The sequence below is a fragment of the Lepidochelys kempii genome, chromosome 4 (genome assembly GCF_965140285.1).
Source record: "Lepidochelys kempii isolate rLepKem1 chromosome 4, rLepKem1.hap1, whole genome shotgun sequence".
Taxonomy (NCBI): Eukaryota; Metazoa; Chordata; order Testudines; family Cheloniidae; genus Lepidochelys; species Lepidochelys kempii.
Window position 1 is genome coordinate 12,411,914 of NC_136383.1, and position 25,423 is coordinate 12,437,336.

General features: G+C 41.0%; 1 protein-coding gene across 1 annotated transcript; it reads right to left on the minus strand.

Moving 5' to 3' along the window:
* Positions 1-4,215: 4,215 nt before the first annotated feature.
* On the minus strand, positions 4,216-25,026 carry DCK (deoxycytidine kinase). Its single transcript, XM_073340389.2, has 7 exons — positions 24,662-25,026; positions 21,688-21,803; positions 16,746-16,939; positions 15,385-15,532; positions 11,193-11,308; positions 10,498-10,597; positions 4,216-7,482 (listed from the first exon to the last, which is right to left on the minus strand). The coding sequence occupies exons 1-7, from the start codon at positions 24,729-24,731 to the stop codon at positions 7,456-7,458; spliced, it is 771 nt and encodes a 256-aa protein (XP_073196490.1). The 5' UTR covers positions 24,732-25,026; the 3' UTR covers positions 4,216-7,455.
* Between the last annotated feature and the right edge of the window lie 397 nt (positions 25,027-25,423).

Sequence of the window (25,423 nt, forward strand, 5' to 3'; positions counted from 1 at the left end):
AACAATTCCATCAGTTTACTTTTGGGCACAAAGGGGAGGTACAGTCCTACCACGAGCCATTAGAAAGCATCCTGGAAACACCACTACTAAGTATACTCAAGCAACTACAATGCACGTTATTGAGACTCCCGCACTATAATGTAAGGATAAGGTACTGCCCAGAAAATTCATTACTGGTGGCAGATGCACTGAGCGGGGCACATCTTCCAGAGTACAGCTTTGTGATCAGAGACAGTCTAACAATATGCTTCACTACCTTCACTTCTCCGATGGGAAGCCCCAGGCAGCACAACGAAGCACCAACCAGGATGGGGTGCTACAAGCAGTAAAACAGATCATACTCATGAAGCACTTGCTCCTTGTGATCTGGCCAGCCCTGGAGACCACCCCCAACCAGCAAGTGCGGGATGAGATGTGCGCTCAAGATGGCATTTGGTTTAAAGCATTCTGATCAGTCATCCCAGCATATTTAAGAGTAGGCATCATGAGACAGATACACTGTTTGCACATGGGGATAGAGGCAAGCCTGAGATGAGCCAGGGCGTATATCTACTGGCGAAGCACAAATACTCAATTGAGAGAATACATGGAATAGCGTGAGGAGAGCAAAGAGCATAATGATCAACAGGAGACATGATAGACTCCTGGGGTATAAGTACACTGCAGCTAGGAGGTAGCTTCCAGAGCGAGTAGACAGGCTCATGCTAGCTCAACTTGAGCTAGTGTGCTAAAAATAGCAGTGTGGACCTTGCGGCAGAAGCGGCAGCTCAGGCTAGCCACTTAAGACCAAGCCTGCTCAACCCCTGGGTCTGAGCTCAAGTGATTATCCTGAGCCGCTGCCCATGCTGCAACACCCGGACTACTATTTTCACTGCACTAGCTTGAGTTGGGTCACTGCATGTCTGTCTAGCCGTGCTAGGAATCACACTTCCCAACAGTAATGCAGACAAAACCATAAAATCCCAGCCAGACCCTGATAAGAGATCAGAACAGACCTGTTCACTTTTAAAAACAAGAACTATCTTGTCACAGTAAATTACTACTCCATTTTCTGGGAGGTGGACTATGTGGAAGACACTCAGGCAAGAACTGTGATCAGAAAACTAGAGGTTTATTTTGCAAGGTCTGGCGTACCTGACACACTGGACTATAATAAGCACTGCAGCAAAATTCAAATGATTCAGCATCAAATGGGAACTTGAGCACAAGACATCACAAAGCAGGGGAAGGCAAAGTCAGCAGCAAAGACAACCAAGAAGGGATCTCTGCCTGGCAACGTTGGACCATCACAATACTTCATCCCAGGGTCTAGATAGTAGCCTAGCAGAGGGGCTGATGGACTGGAGAACCAATACCCTTCTTCCATTGGAGAGCAGTCTGCTCCAGTCCAGGGGAGGAAAAATAGCAATCAATCACAGAAGCGATTAAGAGAACGCAAAGCTAGGCAGGCAGCCTGTCACAACAAAGGAGCCAAGCACCTGAGGCCACTATGCACAGGTGAGCAAGTCTAGGTCCAACTATCAAATATCCACACACAGCAATACAAAAGACAACAGTCCAAGGCCAAGTTGTAGTGTGATATATGCCATATGAGGTAACTAGATGCAGGACAGCAACAGAAATGAAATCAAAGATAACTGTTGAGTAGAAGCCCATCCCAACAGACAGGGACAAGGCCAGGCCCGGAAGGACATAAAATGACCCCCATCCATCAGCTGGCTTGACCTAGAGTCAGAAGAAACAAGATATATGAGCAATACAGAGGGCCAACAGGATATCTAGTATAAAGAAGGTAGCAATAGGGTGGAAGCAAGACTGCCACCATTAGTGATAACAAACAGGAGACCAGTTAGAAGACAAAAGCACTTGAAAGAGAGCGAGGCCTAAAATATCACAATGGGCTGGCAGTAAAGTCCCTGTCCTACTGTGGGCCATGTACTAGTAACCACTGGCATGAGCAAGTAAGCAAACACTTGCACAAAAGACAACAAAAATTGTTAAGTGGAAAGATGTAGCAACCTAAATGGAACTTGTAGGGAGGAGCACAGATTGCTGCTGGGAAGAGTAGAGAGCAGGCACCAAGAACTCAGTCTGTGTGCACAGGGCAAGAATGCATACAGATGCAACATTTCTGTAAATAGTTCTCTCAGTAAAGTCAATGCAGTTTTATAAGCATGGAGTCTTTTCCCAGCACATGGTATACTAAATAGTTAAGGAGCATACCTGCACTGATTTGATATTCCATGGTCATACCGAAAAGTATAACTTACACTCAGGATGGAACTGCAGGAGAAGCAACCATCAGGAAGGTTCATGAACGGTGTAGTTGATGGCCAATTCTACCTTTCACTGTCCTATTAGTTCCTTTCCTGTGATGCTCCTTACACCCCCACAGTGAAATCCTGGCCCCATTGCTGACAAGGGGGCCAGGATTTCATCCTCAATGAGAGAATTACACTCATTTTATGCACTCTCTGAATGTCAACCTAACGTAAGTTACAATTTTACCACTTCCACCCAACGTGAAACTTACATTTTGTCTGTTGACTTTGGCCATCCTTCCAGGTGAGCCTTACTTACTTAATGCAGGCCTGTATTTGGCCCACAAAGTGTAGCTTCAGTTAATAGCATTCCTAATTGCTTAATTTTTGCCAGTATACTGCCAGCATTAGTACTGTTTGTTGCCTGCATTCAGGCCTGATGGTTCAGCACTAGAAGATTGTTATCACACGACACACCAGGATTAATATTATCCATGCATTAACATCCAGTCACACAGCAGAACCAGCTGGGGGCTGCATAGACCTTCTGGTGTCAAAACAGCTCCCACTAGCTCAGCCTTTGATAGCCTCGTATTTAATCCAATAGGGCTTCTTTTCTTTTTTGTTGGTTCACACAAAAAACACTTGCCTCATTCAGTGAAGTATTTACTAATCAGTTAATGCCTTTTCTCTGGCACAGCAAGAAAGTGACCTTTTCCATTGCTACCTTTTCCAAAGCCAGTCTCTGCTGAAATGCTAATGCTCTTCCAGCCAGCTCAGCAAATAAGAGCTGAGGGTACAATGACCTCCTGTGGCAATTTTTGCACATAACTGAACAATTAGCTTCACCTTATCACTAGCAAGAGACTCCAGGGCAATTTTTTCCATAGGTTTTTATTCCAGTATTGGAATTCCTAGTAGCCATTATTTTCTGAAAGGGGGTGTTTAGGGAAATGACTGTTCCAAAGGAACTATTCTTCAGTGAATGAACCTGGATATAAATGGGGTTTTAATGATTGATTTTAATCCGATTTAAAACAAATAAGTAATCTCTGCTAGTCATGACATTGGGACATTTGCCATTTCTATGCAAGCACCAAAATGCTGCACTGAAGACACTAAAAACATTGCTTTATTTTTGCCCCTTAAAATATTTAGCAAAGCACTTTAGATCTACAAATCCGTGCATAAATATTAACTAACTAATCCTCACAACCTTCCTATGAGGTAGGGAGATATCAGTATTTTAGAGATGGAAAGAATTAGGCTCAAAGTGACTTACACAAGATCACACAGTGAGTCAGGAGCAGAGTTGGGAAAAGAACCCAGGAGTCCTGATTCCCAGCTGTGCTTTAACCACTTGACCATGTTGTTTCTACAAGATTTCTTTTCATAAGATAGGCATTGATTATGAAAAGGTATACAGAGTAAGTCTGCATTTAACAATTGTAGTGTGCAGTTTTCCTCTGTCGTTTTCATTTAATAAACAGATTTGTTTTTAAAAGGCCTTAATTCTGTATGCAGGAAAAGAACAAAACCAATTCAATACTAATCACATTTTATATACAATTTAATTATTATGAAATATGCTTAAATAAATATAGAATAAAGGAAAGTTATTCCATGTGCAATTCAAAAAATCAGTAAGCTCTATCACCAAAACTGAATGTGCTGCACACAGGAACCTGCAATATACAAAAGCTAGGTATTATTAATAGAAGTTAGAACCCACATCATTAAAAAATGTAACCACAGGGACCACAGTTAAAGTGAAGTAACATGCATTTCTGAAATGAATATCTAATAAATGATTTCACAGAATGATTAAAATGTTACCGGCTGTTAATATTCGAAACTGCATCCTAACCGAAAAACTACAATTAATTCTACATGCCAATTTTATTTTCAGGCCCTGTTGATGTGTTCAATATTAAAATGAATCAACATCTCCACCCTGGGTCACTCTCAAGCAAAGGAAGGCAACGGGATAAAACAGTTAAGAACTAAAAAGGCACCATTTCAACAGTAGGTTCAGTTTCAGAAACTTTCAACTATTCTAAGCGTGGCAAGGAAGACAATATGGTGACCTATCAAACTACATATTATGTCCATGCCAGGAACAGGTTCAATAATGCAAAAGGATTAAATTTTAAAATCAAAATCATTGGTCACTCTTGAGAATAACTGACAAGGAGATCTTGATTTAAATCTTAATTAAATGTTTTTAGCTTTGACGGCATCATTTCATTGTGCGGTGTGGTATAACTGTTAGTCCCTGCCTGGGAATTGCATTTTGGAAGGGACAGGATGCCATGACAGAGAGGAGCAAGAAGAGAGAGCAACTCTCAATCAGGCACCTACCCTCTGCTGTCAGGTTCAAGCTTAAAATTCCTTACAGTTTATGAGGAAAAAATAGAAAACTAGTTGGTAAAGCCAAGATTTTTAGAAACAGGAGACTAAAGTTAGGATCCTATATGTCACCTGATTTTCACAAGTGCTGAGCACCCAATAGCTGCCCATGAAATCAAGGTAAGCTCGGATAGTCAAAACATTTGAATATCAGTTCACTTAGGTGTGTAAATATGTTTTGAAAATCTTGGTGTAAGATTCCAGGGAACAGCCTGATGGAAATCCTTGAAAACATTAATGGAAAACACACTCTGCAGTCTCTCAAAACCAATATTTAATACAAATTAGTGGATCCATTTTTTCAAAATATCCTTAAAAAGTAAACCTTTTTTCACCCACTTCCCCAATTCCACTAACACAAAGCTGACTGTGTAAATGTAAGAAAGTATGTTGTGACATACCAGATTGTTTTTTCCAGCATGAAAGGGTATATTAATTCCATTGTTTAATAATGGTACTACAATAGACTCCATAGCCTCAAATCAGGATCTACACCCTGTCATACGCAGTACTATACGCTCACCTGAATACATATCTCTGCTCTGAAGAGCTCTCAGTAAGGTAAGTGAAACAAAAAGGGAGAAGTTACATACACACAATTTTTAATCATAAAATCCAGCAGGGCTCTAAGTGTTAACCTCAGCTGAGACTGAGGATTGATTGGAGACAGAGACTGAATCATCCTTGCATTGTTAGAGATGGCCCCTCTAAGGTCAGTGTTGAGGCACAGACAGTACAGTGTAGGCAAATTTGATCTGCTGCTGTTTGTGCTGCATCTATCCTATGCACTAATAACCTCACATTCCAGCGCTGTCAGTCCAGCTACTACCAAAGCCCTAAAATAGTCTTACATTGCATACAATCTCCCCCAGAAATCTGATGTAATCTGTGATGTGTTTGAAAAATATTAATTATAACTTGGACCTGCTGATAACATGAAGATCTTAATTATCATAAGATTTTAAACAATGCTCACATGATCACACCAAAGTATTAAATCCTGGCAGCTGAAACCTAACGGATAATTGCAACTTGCTTAAAAATAGGTTGCTAGTGTCTGGTGTAGATTTGGCAAGAATATTTTCAAGGTTTCTGTTGCATGTTTAATTAAATCTGAACTGAATCTTCATCAATGTCAGACACTGGCTTTATATAAACTCAGTTTCTGGAGCTAAGATCTTAGAATGTCTTTCCTTTTGCCTCTGCAGTCCTGGACAAGTCTGGAAAAAATATGGAATTAGTAATTCATTTTCCATATTTTCCCATGTGTGGGAAATCTAGACTCAGTAACACAATATTTAAAAAAATGTAGTAAATTTATATCCTCCAAGAATTTGACATATATTGACATCAGCTCAGCTCTTGTATGAATATTACATATCGCCAATCTACGCACAACTGTTACACGATACTGAAAGCCAACAATTTTAATAAGTGCAAAAAAGTTTCTATCCATTTTTATTTTTCAAACATCATTCTAGTCACACAGTATGAGATTCTATCTCCAAATTGACAGGGAACATGAGCACCATTATAATAAAATCCTATGACAACAGAATATTTGCATTCAAAAGCCAAGTGTATAATTACATATTGAGAAAAAGTATTGAATGCAAAACAATACAGCACAAAATACAGTACATATTTCAAGATGTGTGTACTAAATGGTTGATGATGTTTTCAGAATTTGAAAGAAAAATCACCATTACAAAGATCAGTGCATTAAAATAGTGGTTGCTCCACAAAGTTCTCCCTTTTTCATTGCAGAAAAACCAACAGTTAACCAGAGAAGAAATTAAAACAGCAGGAGATTGCTAGGTAAGAACAATGTAACTCCCACCATGACAACATTTAAAAGTCTATTCACATCACATTTAAAAACACAATTTAAAACCTAAAGACAGCTTACATAGTTTTACCTTCTATTTCAGCATTCAACAAGTGGATGCTGGTCTCCACAGAAAAAAAAAGGATTTACTGGCTACCAAAAACAGATTCCTAAATTTCAGATGGAAATTATCCAATATGAAAAATAATTTATACAGATCTTATAACTTTGTATAGGAAATGTTATAAAACAAAAAGAACAAGCGCTAACAGATGGAAACTCTCAAATACCTTAATTTACAAAATGACACAAAAATGGCAGACACCGAAGTTTGTTGAAGGAGCATTGTACTTAAGGTTTGGTTTTTGATCCAACTCATTCTGGGCAAAGCCCCACCAATCTCCTGGAATTATCAAAACACATTTTTGTATTTTGATGTATGGGACTTTATGTAAATTAATTCCCTCATCAGCAGAAATCCCTTCCCCTCAATATCCTCTTCCCGTAATTGGGAAGAACCTGCTAAAGAATGTACAACTTCCCTTGCAGACTCTCAAATTCCACTGAAAAATACAGGAGACCAGCTCTGATAAAACCCCTAACTACATGGGAATTAAATACAAATTAGGGACAAAATAGGAAGAGTGCTCTATGGGAATTTATTACTCTAATCAGAAACAGGAGTAGTAATTAAGGGCTCCTGGGACTCTTTGTAGCGTTGGGTAACTTGTAAATTGTTCTCTATAACACTGAACAGGCCCACTGGTTTATGAAAATAATCTATACATAAATTTTGTAAAACAAATATCACAAAGTGTGTTTGTTCCTCACAATTTGTTAAAGCAACGACACTGAACCCCTCCTCTTCAGACACCTTATAAGAAAGCCGAATTTGAACCCAAGCTCTGATCTCACAGATGTTTGGAACAGTTTGATTCTGTTTGCTCTTCAAAAGGATTATAAAGTGCTCAAAAATTTCTTGACCTGCAAAAGAAGCAAATATTTTGAATCAAATGAAGTGTATTTATGAAACAGATCTATGAGAAGTGACTTTTCACCTCTCTACTGCCTTATACCGTACAAGGTGTAATTACTGGGTGAAATAAAATCCCATGACAAAGCATGTGATTTTGTGGCCAGAGTTGCAGAAAGCCACGATTCCTGAAGTTCAGTAGGTGAAGAACCCTAGGTAGCCACACATTGTACTGATGTGGAATTCTTCAGTGCTTCTAAGACATGTGAAAACTGTCCTAAACTGCAACAAGATTCTTTAAGATTACATCTAAAGTTGTTACAGAAGGTGAGCAGTTTCAACATGTATATAAAAGTTCAGAAAATAAACATTCCAAATATATGAACACAAATGAGCTCCTATGCAGCTATTTGAGAATTTGCTCTTCAGCATTAGAGACACAGTAGAACCTGAGATTTATGAACACCAGAGTTACGAAATAACCAATCAACCACACACCTCATTTGAACTGGAAGTACATAATCAGGCAGCAGCAGAGACACTCCCCTTCCACCCCCCCCAAAAGAGCACAAATACAATACAGTGAACTACTAAAAAATAAAGGGAAAGCAGCATTTTTCTTCTGTATAGTAAAGTTTCGTACATCACCTGCACTACATCAGTCACCTCTGTACGCCTTCTGATCTCCTCATTCGGTATGTGATCATGGAGCAATATCTTACACATTCGCCTTTCCATTGCTCTCTGGGTGACAGCGAATTTTTTCTTCCCTCACTTTCATCGTTGACCAGTTTTCCGCTCCATACAGCGCTGCTGGCAGAACAGTGGAATTAAATAGTTCTTTCATTTTCTTCATGGGCAGCTCATCATCCATTAGATACAAGCATTAGAGAAGGCGTACAGAGGTGACCGATGTAGTGCAGGTGATGGGCGGGTCATGTAGTCCGCAGGCAAGACAATAGGTGGACAACCCACATTAGTGACTGGATCCCCAGAGATCACAAATGACCGCTGGGCAGACCAAAAACGCGCTGGGCTGATCCCATGACAAAATTGTTTGGCCAGAAATAGAAAGAATGTGCTTGCAACAAAATGGAATGGTGGAGCGTCAACTTGCGTTCGTGGAGGGACAGACGAGGACAAGCCAGACAAAGAAAGAAAGTAAAGCTTCAGAGCTGTATTAAGTCAATGTTCAGCTGTAAACTTTTGACAGAACAACCATAACATTTTGTTCAAAGTTACGAATAACACATTCCCGAGGTGTTCATAAATCTGAGGCTCTACTGTATGCAAAAACAACTAAGAAGATCCCTAGCAAAAGCTTAAGACACTTCAAGATGTGTGTCCAATGGCTTGACTCTGCAGCAGAGTCTCAGTGCTATGCAGGAAATGGGTTGAATTCCAGTTCCTAGTCTCTTTCCCCCTGGGCTGGTGAGGAAGCATATTCAATCACTACAGTCAGGGTGTTTTAGGTTGCTCAGTCATGTAACAAGCTCTAAACCAGAGGCGGGCAAACTACGGCTTGTGGGCCACATCTGGCCCACAGGGCCCCTGAGGCTCCCGGCCGGGGAGGCTAGCCCCCAGACCCTACCCCGCAGCCTCAGCTTGCCTCACCGCCAGCGCTCTGACCCACTGCTCCTGCTGGGCCGGTGTGTGTGTGTGTGTGTGTGTGTGGATAGAGGGTGGGGGCCAGGCTGTTTGGGGAGGCACAGCCTTCCCTACCCGGCCCTCCATACAGTTTTGCAACCCAGATGTGACCCTCGGGCCAAAGAGTTTGCCCAACCCTGCTCTAAAGTCATCAGAGACCATGCAGGCTATTTTAACAGGTAAATGACCTTATTTCCTAATGGATAAACCAAGACCAAAGGGTAAGTCACCTTGTGAGGTAAACAAATTATTTCTCAGAGAAACTGGACAAGCCTTACTGCAGTGTGAAATAAATATTACTAGCAAAATTTAAAGACAATATAAAAGTATCTGAGCTACTGAACATTTACTGAAATGGCTATGAACTAACTGGCCAACACCACACAAGAACAATTAATATCCAAGTGAAAGTTCAACTTGTTGGCCTAGAGTAGAAAAATTATCCCTTTAGCATTAGCTTAGAAATAGACCAGATTGATGTAACAAAACCCTTAGTTTAATTTCTCCCTTAAAACTACTCAAAGAAATATATTTGATCCAAAAATGCAATAGCTCCATTTTATATTCCGCATCATTTCCCAAATAAATTGAGAAACTAAATTTGAAAAGCAGCCACTGTATTTGCACACCTACTAACTGCTTTTCAGAGGCATTTTTGTCTGCTTATTTAACAAACATTTTGTAGTTGTGTATGACTGGAGTAGAACGGCAGCAACATAAGAACAGTTTCTCTCTGTCAAGAACACACAAGATTATTTAACCAGTGTAACATCAAGCTGGAAAATCATTTACACAAGAAGAAAACTGGATTGTTTAATGTTTAAGAAACATGCTTAATGTGTAAACAGTGAAGTATGTTTTATGATTTTATATATCTCCTCCCTGCATTAGTAGTTTTATTTTTTAATTACAGTCTTTCAATGGGCTTGTATACTGCCAGTGTCACAAATAAGATTTATATATTTACTAAAAATTTTCCTTTCTCCAAATAGTGAAATCCACAGAGCCTTCAGTGGGTCTTCTCTCTGCTTGCTGCTTTGGGTCAGAACTCTGACATGTTAGTTACTGAATCAAAGTGGTGATAGTAGTGGGTTGAATGGAGGAGTGATTCGTATTGCTCAGAGACTCTAGATGCATATATTTGTGCACATACATGCACTCACACACACAGAGGCAGTTCCAGTGGTGGTCTCAAATGTGCCTTAAAAAAAGCTTTAGGTTAAATATTGCACAGAAAAGTTATGGTGAGAGATGGTTTTGAAGTTACAGACTGCTGTTCCAAAGTACATAGTTTTCTTTGAACATAAATGTGATCTTGTATTGAATGTTTATCAACATGTTTAAATAGCAAAAAGGTGGTATTTCTTGTTAAGTTTTACCTTCTCAATCATATTTTCATACTGGTCTTTGTTGCCTTTGAAATCTTCATTAACATCCAGTGTTAAGATGGGTACTTCTTCCAAGTATTCAAAATCCGTTCTATATAGAAATAGGGGTGTAGGAATAGGAAAAGGAGAGAAATTATATTAATTGCAAAGTAAATATAAATCAAGTTTTCATCACAGCAATCTTAACAATGAAAATCTCCCAGATTGGGAGAACTGCAGCGCTTAATAAATTATATCCTTAATTTTTAAATACAGGACCCTAAAGCTAGATTCCTTGGTTAGGGTCCTAAATAAATAACCTCGAATTTACAGTGTGCTGAGTGACCAGCATCTCCAAGTGACTTCAGTAATGTCCAGGCTATGTATCCCATTGAGCTCAGTTCTGCAAACTGCTAAATGCTCTCAGCTCTAGCTGAGTTGAACATGAATTGAAGGGCATCCTGGACCCCCAAATAATGTTCAACACCCTGTGAAACTGAGCCCAATAAGACATTTTCAGATATAGTTATAAGAGACCCAAATACATAAGATACTTGATTTTTAAAAGCCATCATGGTTTGACATTTTCAAGGACAACTGAAGTCTTATTTGAAACCGTGGGGAAGACACCGGCAAACACCTTCACTATCAGATGTTTCCAGATATGCGTTAGTCACCAAAAATAAATAAATAAATAATAAGCCTACCGTAATGTTCTATGCTGAAGCCAGCTTTCATGTTTGTAGTGAAGTTTCTCCAGATATTCAATAGGAATTTCTTGTTCTTCATCTCTTCCACGCAAGTAAATCCTATTTAAGCATTTCTAAAAGCAGAAAGAAAAAAAGTAGACCAATTTACAAGAGAAGAATTAAAGTCCAATTTATTTTCAACTCCCTGAAGCTTTTTTAAAAAAAAAAAAAAAAAAAAAAGCCCAATACCCTACACTCTTAGCAAAGATTGCCACCCTTTCACTAGTGAGTGAGTTTTGGGAGTACAGAAAGATTCTTCCACGTTTAGCTAATGGAGGCCAATGACATGTTGTTGGTTAACTGGCAAAAAAATGGTAAAAAAACAATACAAGAGAAACTTTGCATCAGTTCTTCAACATTGGCACTTAAAGGTTCACTTGATTATTGAAAACAACATAAAAAGCTTTGTTGTGGAGCCATGTTCCCAGTCAATTATGTCCTTTTATTGGGAAATCTGAACAACTATTCTTGAGAATTATTGTTGCCTTTGTGGACTCAAAAATTCAAAAGGTAAATCTTTCACTTAAAGACAATATAAAAAACAAAAGTTCAAGTTCATCCTGAAACTCCAGTACACTAATAAAAAAGTTTATTTTTCTGTATTCCATACAATAAGGATGTGATGCGTAAAGGGGCAGGTTCAATTAAAAGTTCCAACAACATTTTTTTCATTTTTCAGACTTTGTGATATGTAGAAAAGTTTTATTGCTGACTTTTATTAAAAAAAGGTATTTACATATATTACTTTGCACTTATGGCACCTTGTATCAGAAGATAACAAAGAGTATTGAAAATGTTAAAGTTCACAATGCCCTGAGATTATTTTTATAATCTTTTATGGTAATGTGCAAAAGAGATGGGTTTGTGCCCTTTATTGCTTTACTATGGTGTACGAAGAGAGCCTGAACAGTTAAAATAAAAGGGAGAAGAAAATGGTCTCTATAGCATTAGAAACTCATGTCTTGTCTAGTTTCTGGAGAACGAGGATTCTGACATCAGACATGCTAAGAGCCTGGAAGAAAAGGAATTTTTAAGCAGCCTGTTTAAAACTTGTTTGTTTTGCTGACATCTACTTAATTCCAAAGGTTCATGAGCCCTTGGGAGAAATGGTGTCTCAGCAACCCCAAACACTCCAATGAAGGTGAGAGTTCAGAAAATGTCTCTGGAGCCCACCAAGAAGTCCTTTGGCAAAACAGGGGAAGACCAAACTTGAAATTCCTGATTTTTGTAAAATAAAAATATTCTTATTTTTCAACACACACCCCTTTTAGCTCTCTTTATAAATCATAAAACAGAATATAAGGGGCAAAAACTCAATTTAAAAAAAATACCCTTTATGAATTGAGAGCCAGGCACAGAGAAGTCAAATTTACAAACCAGCTTTGTGGGAGAGCCAGTAATAGAACCAAGAATTCTTGACTCTTGGTCAAGTACTTGGTCAAGTAGTTTGCCTATCACTCCTACTGTGAAGCTTGTCTATAGCTTATCTAAGTATCTACAGGTTTAAAGTAACATGTTCAAATAATTCAGGCCAAAACTTGAAATTTTCTTAAAATGCTAAGATTGAAAAACTCAGAAGAGAAAGTGTCAGTGGCTTGATTTTTGGTGGTGGTGATGGGGCAATTCAAACTTTTTATTTAGATATTACCCTATAGTAATAGAAACTCAAACACCACAGCATTATGCTAGTATGTTCAGTACAAGAAGTGCACTTGACTACATACATACATTGGTCTAAATACATTGTTCTAGCTGAATGAAATGCAAAAAGTCAACAGCATAAATAATGTAAAGTATATTGGATTTTTAAAGTTCTTTTGGTTTTAATAATCTAAAGTATTATCTGTAAGGATTTAAACATGTGTCTGTCTTTAGGTTACAGTGTTCCTTTCACATTCTTATATATTTTTCACTTGGTTGTGTACTCACTGCAAACTCCGTAATTATGATCAGGAATGACAGTCTGAAGACCTTTTTTGTTATCTTTTCACAAGATGTAAACACACAAATTAGTCATACTTTAAAGGAACAAATAAAATTCAAGGCCAAAGATGAAAACATAACAGGGTGTGTGGGATTCAAAAGAATGAACACAGGGCTCTGCGATGTCATAACACTAGATGCCAAAAGCTAAGTACCTTTGATACAATGTGCACAAAGGGAAGGGCACTTATGTATTCCTTTACAATTACAGAGGGTGCAATATTTGCAAGAAAGATGTCTACTGTAAACTTATAATCTTTTTGTACATACTATAATATTCTTTATTTTTACAGGTATTATACTATTTATGAGGATATTATAATTTAAACTGAAGTTTAAACACTGGAATTTTCATGCTCCTCAATGCTAGTGTAGCTTTATACCCCGCCCCTTGCCCCAATCTAGCATAACTTGATCTTAGGAAGGGAGTAAATGTAAGGTGTTTGCCTTGTCAAAAAATAAGAGTCAGGAAAATTGAAGCATCCCCTGACACATCAGCACCACCTAGAGCAATCTTTAAACACACAGATGCAGGAAGACTTGCAAAGATGTGAAGAGCAGTCCCTAAGCTTTCCAGGAACATTAGACACGTTAAATTCTGCCTGAACAGGTGACCAGTTAGTCACACAATAGCTCCAAGTTCTTCTGTGGGCTTTGCTAAGGCCCACAGAAAGTGATCAAGCCAAATCTACACCATACCTTATATTTCTACCAAATACTCTATACAGTGAGAGTACCCCTCCATTCATGCAAATACTTTGACAATGCTCTTATCTACCCTTATCAAGAAATATGTCCCGGACTGGCATAGGATTCCAAGAATTCTTCCCCCAAGGAATAGTTACAGCAATAGCGGAAAAGTGCAATAAGGAAAGAGCAGCCCAACGGACTTAACTATGGTTAAGTGTTTATAGCAAAGGACTGGAAATTAGGACACCTGGGTACTATTCCTGGCTTTGCCTCTGACTTTGACCTTAGACAAGTTGCTTATGGCCATACTTTCCCCTTGTCACAGAACAGATGGGCCTATAATCAAAGTCAAAAAGGTAAACAGCTACATGGCATCATATGGGAGCAAGCAGCCTTGACCATTCTCTCCATGCCAGTGACAATCACTGAATACAGTATGCACCCAGGCAAAAGAAAAGGAGTCAGGAACAGGCCACCTTGCACAGCGAATGTCCTTTCTCAAGGCAGCAGTAAAGATATTTGCATTGGAAATTATTACTGACGAGGGCTGGTAATAAAAAGTGTCAAAACTATACTGACAGAAAATAGGAAAATTTGAAACCCATCCCTCCCCAAACCCAGGTTTTCCAAACAGCTTTTAACTTTGACTATATCAGCAACAGCTACACCTACATATCACATGAACCACATCAGAAAGGACAAGAACCTGAATACCAGAGAACCTATGGCAAACAAGGCAAACCGAGGCAGCAAGGCTTGCATTGGTATGGGCTTCAGAATGATTGAGAGCCAGAAAGAGGCACTTCTGATACTCATCTGTGACCCAAAAATCCATGGAATTTCCACTGTTTTTCCATTGTAATCTCCATTCAGTGTGTGGATTTTAGTACATTGCTCCCTGCCCACTAGTCCTGTGTTCTTTTGGGCAAAGTGGCTGAGCTCTGAATCCAAGTCATCTTACCTTCTCAGGCAGAACAGCTATATTGTCTCCTTAATCTCTTTATGCTTCAGTTTTCTTTATCTGTAAAGAATATCATCTCACAGGAACATGTGAGGCTTTACTAATGTACGTAAAGCACTTTGAGATCCTTGATATAAATGGGCAAAATATTATTTCTAGGCATTTTCTTGGACAGAAGTCCACTTTCTCTGCCCCAACTTTATTTCCCAGACAGCTGTGTTGCCACTAGGTAACATGCCTGGTGTTGGTGTTTTAACATGAGCAGTCACAAGTTTATAAAGATTCTGATACAGACAGCTTGGGCTGAAGATTTGTTTGAACGTAACTGAGATTTCTCAAGAAAACAGTAGTTTTGTGGACACCTTAAAAATACACCACTTTCTATAGAGTATTAAAGAGTGCAACCTGGCAAAATAGTTCTAAACTCATGTAGGCAAAGATTTATAGGCAAGGCTCAGATTGGTCAATCTGATTGCACTCTCATTCTTGCTAAATTCATAAAGTTTTATTTCTCACCTCAGGAGTGGCTCTGAGATAAATGATTCCATCTAGTTGAAGGCTTTGACCAAACTGCTTATTCATCCATTCATGCCAATCTTGGTAAATCGTCCATTCGGTTTCATCCATGCAATCAGATTCATATAAGTTAGATGCAAAAATATACCTAAAACCCAAAAGATTTATCAAACAATGAGGAAATGTAAGTCATGTTATTTAAATATCCAGTTCAATATGCTCTGCCATATCTAGGAAAAAATGGATGAGCTACTTTTGTAGCCTGATTGATGTTTAGATTGCAAGAAACTCAATTATCCATGAATAATGTCGTTAAAACCTAACAGTTTTGTTCCACTGGCTCACCTGAAGGAGTCAGGTGATCTTATTACTAGATTGTATTTAACCCTTTGCTCTCTTTCTAGATGGCTGCAGTCTTGCCACCCATCTGGTCCCCTACCCCATGCTATTTCAGTTGCAGTTTCCCACAGAGTCATGCATAGCTGCCATGTTCAGGGTTCAGACATATGTTCTATTACCTCTCTGACAGGTTCACCACCTTTTGGAGACTGCAACAAGAGCATTTAGGACAGTACACCTAGCTCCTCCACTGAAGCACCATGGTAGTTGGCTAGGACTATCCTCGGGCACTATTAACCCCAAAACTGCAGACATGGGGCTCAATAGTGAAGTTCAACCCCCTGCAGCCAGAGACTGAAAGGTAAGACACTTAGGAGCAAATATAGAGCAGCTCTCAAAGAACATGGGAATAACAAAAGTTAGGGAGAAATAGAGAATTTGCTCTTCTTTTTCCCTTCAACTCTGCCCCCCTCCCTTTTTTTTAAGAGGACAGAAAATTACATATATTTAATATAATTTCATTAATACAACAAAGTTATTGTTTGAATTGGTAAAATGACCTCATTGTACAATAATATGGAGAGAAAGTGAACAATGGATCCACTAAAAGAAAAGGAGGACTTGTGGCACCTTAGAGACTAACCAATTTATTAGAGCATAAGCTTTCGTGAGCTACAGCTCACTTCCTCAGATGCATATCGTGGAAACTGCAGCAGGCTTTATATATACACAGAGAATATGAAACAATACCTACTCCCACCCCACTGTCCTGCTGGTAATAGCTTATCTAAAGTGATCATCAGGTGGGCCATTTCCAGCACAAATCCAGGTTTTCTCACCCTCCACCTCCCCACACAAATTCACTCTCCTGCTGGTGATAGCCCATGGATCCACTGATAATATCGTAAACTCACCAGAGCCAGTCACAAGCCACTGGTCCTTAAGTGCTTATGAAAGCTCATCTGCTTTCTAGTCATACAAGGATTCTAATACTCAGCCAAGTGTCCACATATTAAACATACCTGTCGCTATACACAGATCGCTCAAAGAAGACCACAGGGTTCTCCACCTCCCTGATTTTCCCATTAAGGGATTTGAGCTGAGCCCGGATTCTGCTCAGGCAGGCATACGTCTGGAAGGTGAAAGACCACCGGTCCGGTTTCTCATACATCATCTGAAGCACATTCCCTCCACTCTTCTGTGATGTCGTCAGCTCCTATTTTTAACAAAGTAAGTCACCCAATGATTATGGGGTCCAACTTATCTAAGTTACCTCTAAAATGCCCAAAATTGCTTATCATGACAAAATGGTGTAGTCTCTTTTTTCAGGCCTAGAATTGTCTCCAACTACTCTTAATCTCCATTTATAAGTGTGAGTGTCATTTGCACACATCTTAACTCCCTTCGTTGTGCTGAGAATTGCATCCTGCACTTCTCTGAGACCCCCTGCAACATTGGGGCACGGTGTATGAGAGCACAACCCAACTGTTTTTTATTTGGGAAAACACAGTTATGAACTGTGCAGCATTTTACCTTTATTCACCTATGGAGAAGATTTCATGCACGGGTTTGCAAGTCATATTCATATCAGGCACATTGCAAGGCGTGAGACACCAAAGGTCAAATGCCGCAAAACTTGAGTTAAATTCAGCAACCAATTATGTGTTTTGGACAAATAGTGTTCTGTTTTGGCACAGGCCTATATAAAGAAAATTACAAATTTTGTCTGGTCATAATCTTTGTACTGTGTGTAGGAAGCGGGGGTAGAGCGGAAAGGAGTGCCTTTGTTTTGTTTATGAAAAAAGTGGCTTTGATTTAACAAAGGTACAATTGAAAATAGACTATGTAATGTGGACATCAGAAAACTTACTAATGATAATAATTACTATTTTGCACTTCTGTAATCGCTTGCCTCTAAGGACTTTTATAAAATGAGTACATGGGCAATTTTTATAAACAGAGAAACTGAGGAGCAGACACTTCCCAACTCTGCCACTGACCTGTTGTGTGGCCTTGGGTAACTGACTCCCATGCCTGTATTCTAACCACTAGAACACACAGCTCCCATTGGTCTTAAGGTGAGCATATAAATATATTTAATGTGCATGTATGCTCACCAATAACCTACACTATCCCAGAAGGCATACTTAATTCTGTCTCAGCACAGGGGGATGAACTAGTGACTTCTTGAGATTCCTTCCAGGGCTACATTTCTATTATAAACAGAAATATATCTGCTTAAGTTACACAATTAAGCAATATTAACTTTTCCTTTTAAACTTTCATTATTAATTAGTTGTAAAACTATTGTTAGATTGTTGACATTTCAGTTGTAAATTTCTCAGGCAAAAATGCTATATGTCAAAGCTAAACTGCACAGGATAATTTTATTATACGCAGCTGGTTTTTGGCTACAATTAAGTAACGTTACCACATCGATGGCCACAGATACCAATCCTTGACTTGAAATGGGCAATTAGAGGATCTCAACCATTATGAGCATTCATCTCATAAGAAGATAAGAATGACCATACTGGGTCAGACCAAAGGTCCATCCAGCCCAGTATCCTGTCTATCGGCAGTGGCCAATGCCAGGTGCCCCAGAAGGAGTGAACCTAACAGGTAATGATCTAGTGATCTCTCTCCTACCATCCATTTCCATCCTCTGACAAACAGAGGCTAGGGACACCATTCCTTGCCCATCCTGGCTAACAGCCAATAATAGACTTAACCGCCATGAATTTATCCAGTTCTCTTTTAAACCCTGTTATAGTCCTAGCCTTCACAACCACCTCAGGCAAGGAGTTCCACAGGTTGACTGTGCACTGAGTGAAGAAGAACTTCCTTTTATTTGTTTTAAACCTGTTACCCGTTAATTTCATTTGGTGGCCCCTAGTTCTTATATTATGGGAACAAGTAAATAACTTTTCCTTATTCACTTTCTCCACACCACTTATGATTTTATAGACTTCTATCATATTCTCCCCTTAGTCTCCTCTTTTCCAAGCTGAAAAGTCTAGCCTCTTTAATCTCTCCTCATATGGGACCCGTTCCAAACCCCTAATCATTTTAGTTGCCCTTTTCTGAACCTTTTCTAATGCCAGTATATCTTTTTTGAGATGAGGGGACCACATCTGTATGCAGTATTCAAGATGTGGGCGTACCATGGGTTTATATAAGGCAATAAGATATTTTCCATCTTATTCTCTATCCCTTTTTTAATGATTCCTAACATCCCGTTTGCTTTTTTGACTGCTGCTGCACACTGCGTGGACATCTTCAGAGAACTATCCACGATGACTCCACGATCTTTCTCTTGATTAGTTGTAGCTAAATTAGCCCCCCATCATATCATATGTATAGTTGGGGTTATTCTTTCCAGTGTGCATTACTTTACATTTATCCACATTAAATTTCATTTGCCATTTTGTTGCCCAATCACTTAGTTTTGTGAAATCTTTTTGAAGTTCTTCACAGTCTACTTTGGTCTTAACTATCTTGAGCAGTTTAGTATCATCTGCAAACTTTGTCACCTCACTGTTTACCCCTTTCTCCAGATCATTTATGAATAAGTTGAACAGGATTGGTCCTAGGACTGATCCTTGGGGAACACCACTAGTTACCCCTCTCCATTCTGAAAATTTACCATTTATTTCTACCCTTTGCTCCCTGTCTTTTAACCAGTTCTCAATCCATAAAAGGATCTTCCCTCTTATCCCATGACAACTTAATTTACGTATGAGCCTTTGGTGAAGGACCTTGTCAAAGGCTTTCTGGAAATCTAAGTACACTATGTCCACTGGATCCCCCTTGTCCACATGTTTGTTGACCCCCTCAAAGAACTCTAACAGATTAGTAAGACATGGTCTCCCTTTACAGAAACCATGTTGACTTTCGCGCAACAATTTATGTTCTTCTATGTGTCTGACAATTTTATTCTTTACTATTGTTTCAACTAATTTGTCCGGTACAAACATTAGACTTACCAATCTGTAATTGCCAGGATCTCCAAAAACTTCTTCATTGCAACCCAAAAGGGCTGTGAAAAGTTGCTTGGTTTGGATGACCTAGTACAAGCACACACTTTTTGACCAATAAATGGTAGATGAGGCAAATGCCTTCACTGTTTAAAACTTTTGTTTAGTGCAGGGGTGGGCAAACTTTTTGGCCAGAGGGCCGCATCGGGTTTCTGAAATTGTATGGAGGGCCAGTTAGGGGACATTGTGCGTCCCCAAACAGCCAGGCATGGCCCAACCCCGGCCCCGTATCTGACCCCTCCTGCTTCTCACCCCCCCCGGACCCCTGTCCCATCCACCCCCCGCTCTCTGTCCCCTGACCTCCTGCCCCAACTGCCCCCTGCCGCCCCATCCAACTCCCCCCTCTCCTTTCCGACTGCCCCCCTGCGACCCCTGCCCCCATCCACTCCCCCCTTCTCCTTGACCGTCCCCGGACTCCCTGTCCTACTCCCCCCACTCCATTTAACCCCCCCCTTCCTGACAGCACCCCGGGACCCCTGCCACATCCAACCACCCCTTCTCCCTGTCCCCTGACTTCCCCCAGAACGCCTGCCCCTGACTGCCCCCCGCCGCCCCATCCAATCCCCCCCTCGGATCCCATCTCCATTCAACCACCCTGTTCCCCGCCCTCTGACAGCCCAGACCCCTATCCACACCCCTGCTCTCTATTCAATCCCCCCACTCCCCGCCTCCTTATCCCGCTGCCTGGAGCGCTGGTGGTGCGGCTGCACCAGGACAGGCAGCCACGCTGCACAGCACAGAGCCCCGGGTCAGGCCAGGCTCTGCAGCTGCGCTGCCCCAGGAGCTCGCTGCTCCGCCGCCCGGAGCACGGCGCTGGCAGTGCAGTGAGCTGAGGCTGCGGGGAAGGGGGAACAGCTGGGGAGGGCTGGGGGCGAGCCTCCCAGGCCAGGAGCTCAGGGGCCGGGGGCTGTGGTTTGCCCACCTCTGGTTTAGTGTGTCAAAATACATTGTACTATTTTTTACATTTAAAAAAGTTCCTTTGTGGCTCAGTGATAGCACTACTGTGCACAGACATCATGACTTGTGCCCTTAGGTGGCAGCCATGAAGCAAGCTGAAATAGTTATAGATCCAGGTTTAGAATACAAATATCAAAATCGAAACCAGATTATATAAACAATTTAATCAGCAGCTCACATTCTTTTCCCAAAGGTTTCAGAAGATATCTCCTGGGACATCTGAACTATTCTATGTTTTCTTCACAGAGATATATTATCAAATCTGAGCTATGTCTTTCCAGTACTTCCTTGTCATGTTTTAGGCTATGGCTACAGTACACAACTTTTAGTGACATGGCTGTGCTGCTGTTTGTCAGCAGGAGAGAGCTCTCCTGCTTGACAAAAAACTTCCACCCCCAAGAGCTACAGTTCTCCTGCCGACAAAGCGCTGTTCACACCAGTGCTTTTTGTCTGTAAAACTTTTGTCATTCGGGGGTGTGTGTTTTTTTTAACAACCCTGAATGACAAAAGTTTTGCTGATGAAGTGCCAGTATAGACAAAGCCAGTGGTGCTCAAGTGGGAGAGGCCGTGCAAGCAAGGACTGGCATTTTTCCAATATTTGTGCCGATTAGGTGTAAATGGTGTTTACTCTGCAATACACTTGTAAGTCTGGCCGAAAGGATTACTACACTCCCCATACCTACTTTGTCTTAAACATGCACGAGTGTAAACACACATTCCATTTGAGCATCACAAGGTTGTTTAATAAGGGTCAAAGCCTACAAAGGTGAAAGGAATCCAAATGAATATGATGAGAGTTGATTAAACTGTTACTATTCCAGGTATATATATACACACAGATCATATTTTTATTATTGTTTTATTAGATTAGAAGAGGCCTTGATCCCAAAGATGCAGTTTCTCCTTGCTCAATAATGGGCAAATAATATGAAATACTAATCTCAATAAAAGTCAAAGGCTATCATCATACCTCATAATCCTCTTGGCAGCTTTGAACATTGCACCATCTTTCTACAGGCTCAGGAACAACTTCCCATTCCTGGGTAACTTGTTTGAGAATATTCACAAATGTTGATTTTCCTGCAGCTGTTGGAAAAGAGAACAATAAATACATCTGTCAGAAAGTAATGGAAGTGGTTAATTGTTAGCCACTAGATACTCCGTTTTCCAGGTTCCATCAAATGCAACCTCCACTTCCCATGCATCACTGGCTTCATGAGAAGACCAGTACATTCTCCTCCTGCAGTATTACAGCATCCATACGTAGATTAGGCCTTGGAACAAGGCCAATGAGATCAATTGAATCTTTTTCCCTTGCCCGTAACAACCATCAGTTGTATAATATTTTCTGTAAATATAATATTTTCTGTAAAATTTCTGAAAATATAATCTGACCCTGACCTCGTGTGCAGACTATATTCTATAGCAGAGTAGCAGAAGCATGCTAGAACATATTAAACAGGGAACCTAATGATTATGGGATGTTTATTGTGGAGCTAAAACAAGGGAAAAAAGTTGACATTAAATACTTCACTATATTAGTCACCTGGAATGAAGTGCTATACTTAATGCCACAGAACAATTTTCACTAATAACTTTTGAATTATTCATAACTTTCTGGAAAAATTAATGATTGCTAAGCAAAGATAATAGTTTCAGAAAAAATTTTTCACCATTTTTCTATATGGGTGAAAAAACTTCTCGCTATTGTCAAACTTCCCCCCCTCCCAAAGAATGGATGAACATTAAACTTAGTACATGAATTATCCTCACTAAGCAAGTCTGAAAAACTGGACATTAAGTTATTAATGAATGGAAACAGGCAATTGTGCATGCACTGCAGAAAATTTTAAGTCTGAATGCTTGAATCTAGGAATGAACTGTTAAGTGAGTTCTTTTGTAAGTGCCCATGTAATGTAAGTTATTAGCAGCTTAAGTTCATATCCTATACAATACTAGGTATGGCAACATAGACAAACTATTGTGGCTGTAGACTTTAAAATATAAATCAGAAAATGCAGAAGTTTAACTGTGTGCATTTGTCAGTGTGACAATGTTTTCTATCAATACACCCATGTGCCTCAAGATGCTTCGACCTTGTCTTCTACTTGAGAAAAAAATTTAAACCAAGGGCTCCCCCTACAGTTTACTTCCAGCAACTAATATGGGTTAAAAAAACTATAACCGTCTTGTTTTCATTATTTTAACATGGGTTAGTTTAAAATGGGTTAAAAATACACCTTTTCCCTAGTAAAGACAATCTTGGTCTATGTTAGTATTCTAGGTGAAGTGACATTTAGGTACTACTGACACATCCTACTTCATCTTTTTGTTTAGTTAACTTTTAAAAGTAAATTTAACTTCTCAGAGTGTACCACCTAATTTTTCTTCTAACTTATTTTAGGCAAGAAAGCAAGCTTTTAATTAAGAAATTTAAAGGCAACTGGTGATCTCCCTGGTAAAGTTACAAAGGCACCATCGTGTCATTTGTCTCCCCACAAGGAGCGTCAGTTACAAAGCCAGTAGATTAGTCTGCCACAAAGCAAAAGAATGGAGTGTTTCAAAACAAACAAAAAAAAGTACATTAAGATGAGAATAAATAAAGCTACCAAGAGCTGGAGGAGCAATAGATCAGTGAAGTGGTACGAACCATGGGAAATTCTGATCTCAATTCCTACATGGCACTCTGGGGCCAAAAACGTTTAGCTCATCCTGTCACTGAACAACCTGAGGCACTCCCCGGCCTTCAGAGCAAGTTAAACTGGTTTCTTTTCACTAGTATAAAATAAAATAGCATAGAATATCCTGAGAAACAATAAAAGTCAGGAGACTAGTTTGGAGAAGGAGATAGTGATAATTATTTACCAGGATTAAAAAGGAACTAAAGGGACTTGAGCTGATCATGTCTGCTTGCACAAACATTTCTGATGCCCTAACTCATAAAACAAAAATCTGGCAAGAATACTACAGAAAGAAATACATTTGTTCAAACCAGGAACTTGAATAGAGTAAAGGATAACATCTTCAGTATTGCAATCCAGTACTTGTAACACTACTAGCAACTTCCCAAGTTACTTCCTGCTTTGTTTTCCTGATGTATATTCTTGTTAGATCAGATTTCCTAACCTAAGGGCTTGCTTCAGCAGGGAAACTGACAGGAATAGCTGACATGAAGCTCTGTGTGAGCTTGAAAGCTTTTTTCTCTCACCAGCTGAAGTTGGTCCAATAAAAAATATTATCTCACCCGCCTTGCTTCTCTGAATATCTTAGGACCAACAGGGCTACCGCACCACAATAGGACCAGCTACTGTGGAATAAGCTGAGCTCCCCGTGTGGCCACTCTATTGCAGACTGAAAATCGCTTTAATTCAGAGCAGTTGCGTGGACACGGGGAGCTGGTCCAGACAATTTCCCAAACGTAGCCAGCTCCCCAGGGATGTGGAAAGGGTCAATCTTTGTAAAGCGCTGTGAAGACACACAACGGAAACCACTGCCGTGGCATGGGTGTGTTTTCAGCATGCCCGGTAGGAACAGCCGAGGCAAAGCGGGGAAGTGCGGCAGAAGTCCCCGTCCAGGCCAGTCCCCACCAGGGCGTCACAGCCACGGGCAGAGCTGCCTTCTCCCCATGGCTGAGGGCCGTTGGCAGGCAGCGCTCGGGTTTGCGGGCAGGGAAAGGGCACGCTCCGGGCTCGGAGGGCAGTGGCGACCTAGGGCACAACCAGCTGCCGGGCGGGCTCGGAAGGAGGCTCCCTGGGCGGGTGATCCCAGGGCGGCAGCGGCTGGCCCAGCCGCCGGGACAGGAGGCTGGCCCGGCAGGTCCCGGCGCTTCCCGCCAAGGGATGGCGGTAGGTCACCTCAGGGGAGGGCGGGAGAGGTGAGGAACGGCGGCGCCTCAGCGCTGGTCCCGGAGGGGCCAGGGCCAGGGCCGCGCGGCGGGATCTCACCGATGTTGCCCTCTATGGCGATCTTCTTGATGCCGCTCTGGGCCCGGCTGCGCTTGGGGGGGGTGGCCATGGAGACGCTGCTGCTGCTGCTGCCGCCGCCGCGCGAGCCGGGTGGATGCTGCTGGCCCTCAGCGGGTGCTCTCGCGCGCTCGCCGGTTGCCGCGTTCGAATTTGGCGCGCGGGGCTCGGGCGGTAGTCAGAGACTGCGGTGACGTCACTAGCACGTCTCGCACCGCTCCCTCCGCGGGACAAAAGGTCGGCCCGCTGTTCCCGCGACAGGCCGTATGGGTGCCCGCCAGGGCCAAGGCCTGTCAGCGAGTGAAACGGCCCCGCCTCTGCCTTGGCTCGTGGGCTGTTTGGCGGAGGAAGGGCACGTAAAGGGCTTCCTCCCTCCTCCAGCCCCGGACAGCACACGAGCGAAAATCAATCGATTACAGAGCGACGGAGGCAGGGAAGCTGCTGAGCGCCGAGCGTGTCAATCACTGAATGACAGGTTTCAGAGGAACAGCCGTGTTAGTCTGTATTCGCAAAAAGAAAAGGAGGACTTGTGGCACCTTAGAGACTAACCAATTTATTTGAGCATGAGCTTTCGTGAGCTACAGCTCACTTCCTCGGATGCATGCCGTGGAAACTGCAGCAGACTTTATTTATACACAGAGAATATGAAAAAATACCTCCTCCCACCCCACTGTCCTGCTGGTAATAGCTTATCTAAAGTGATCATCAGGTTGGGCCATTTCCAGCACAAATCCAGGTTTTCTC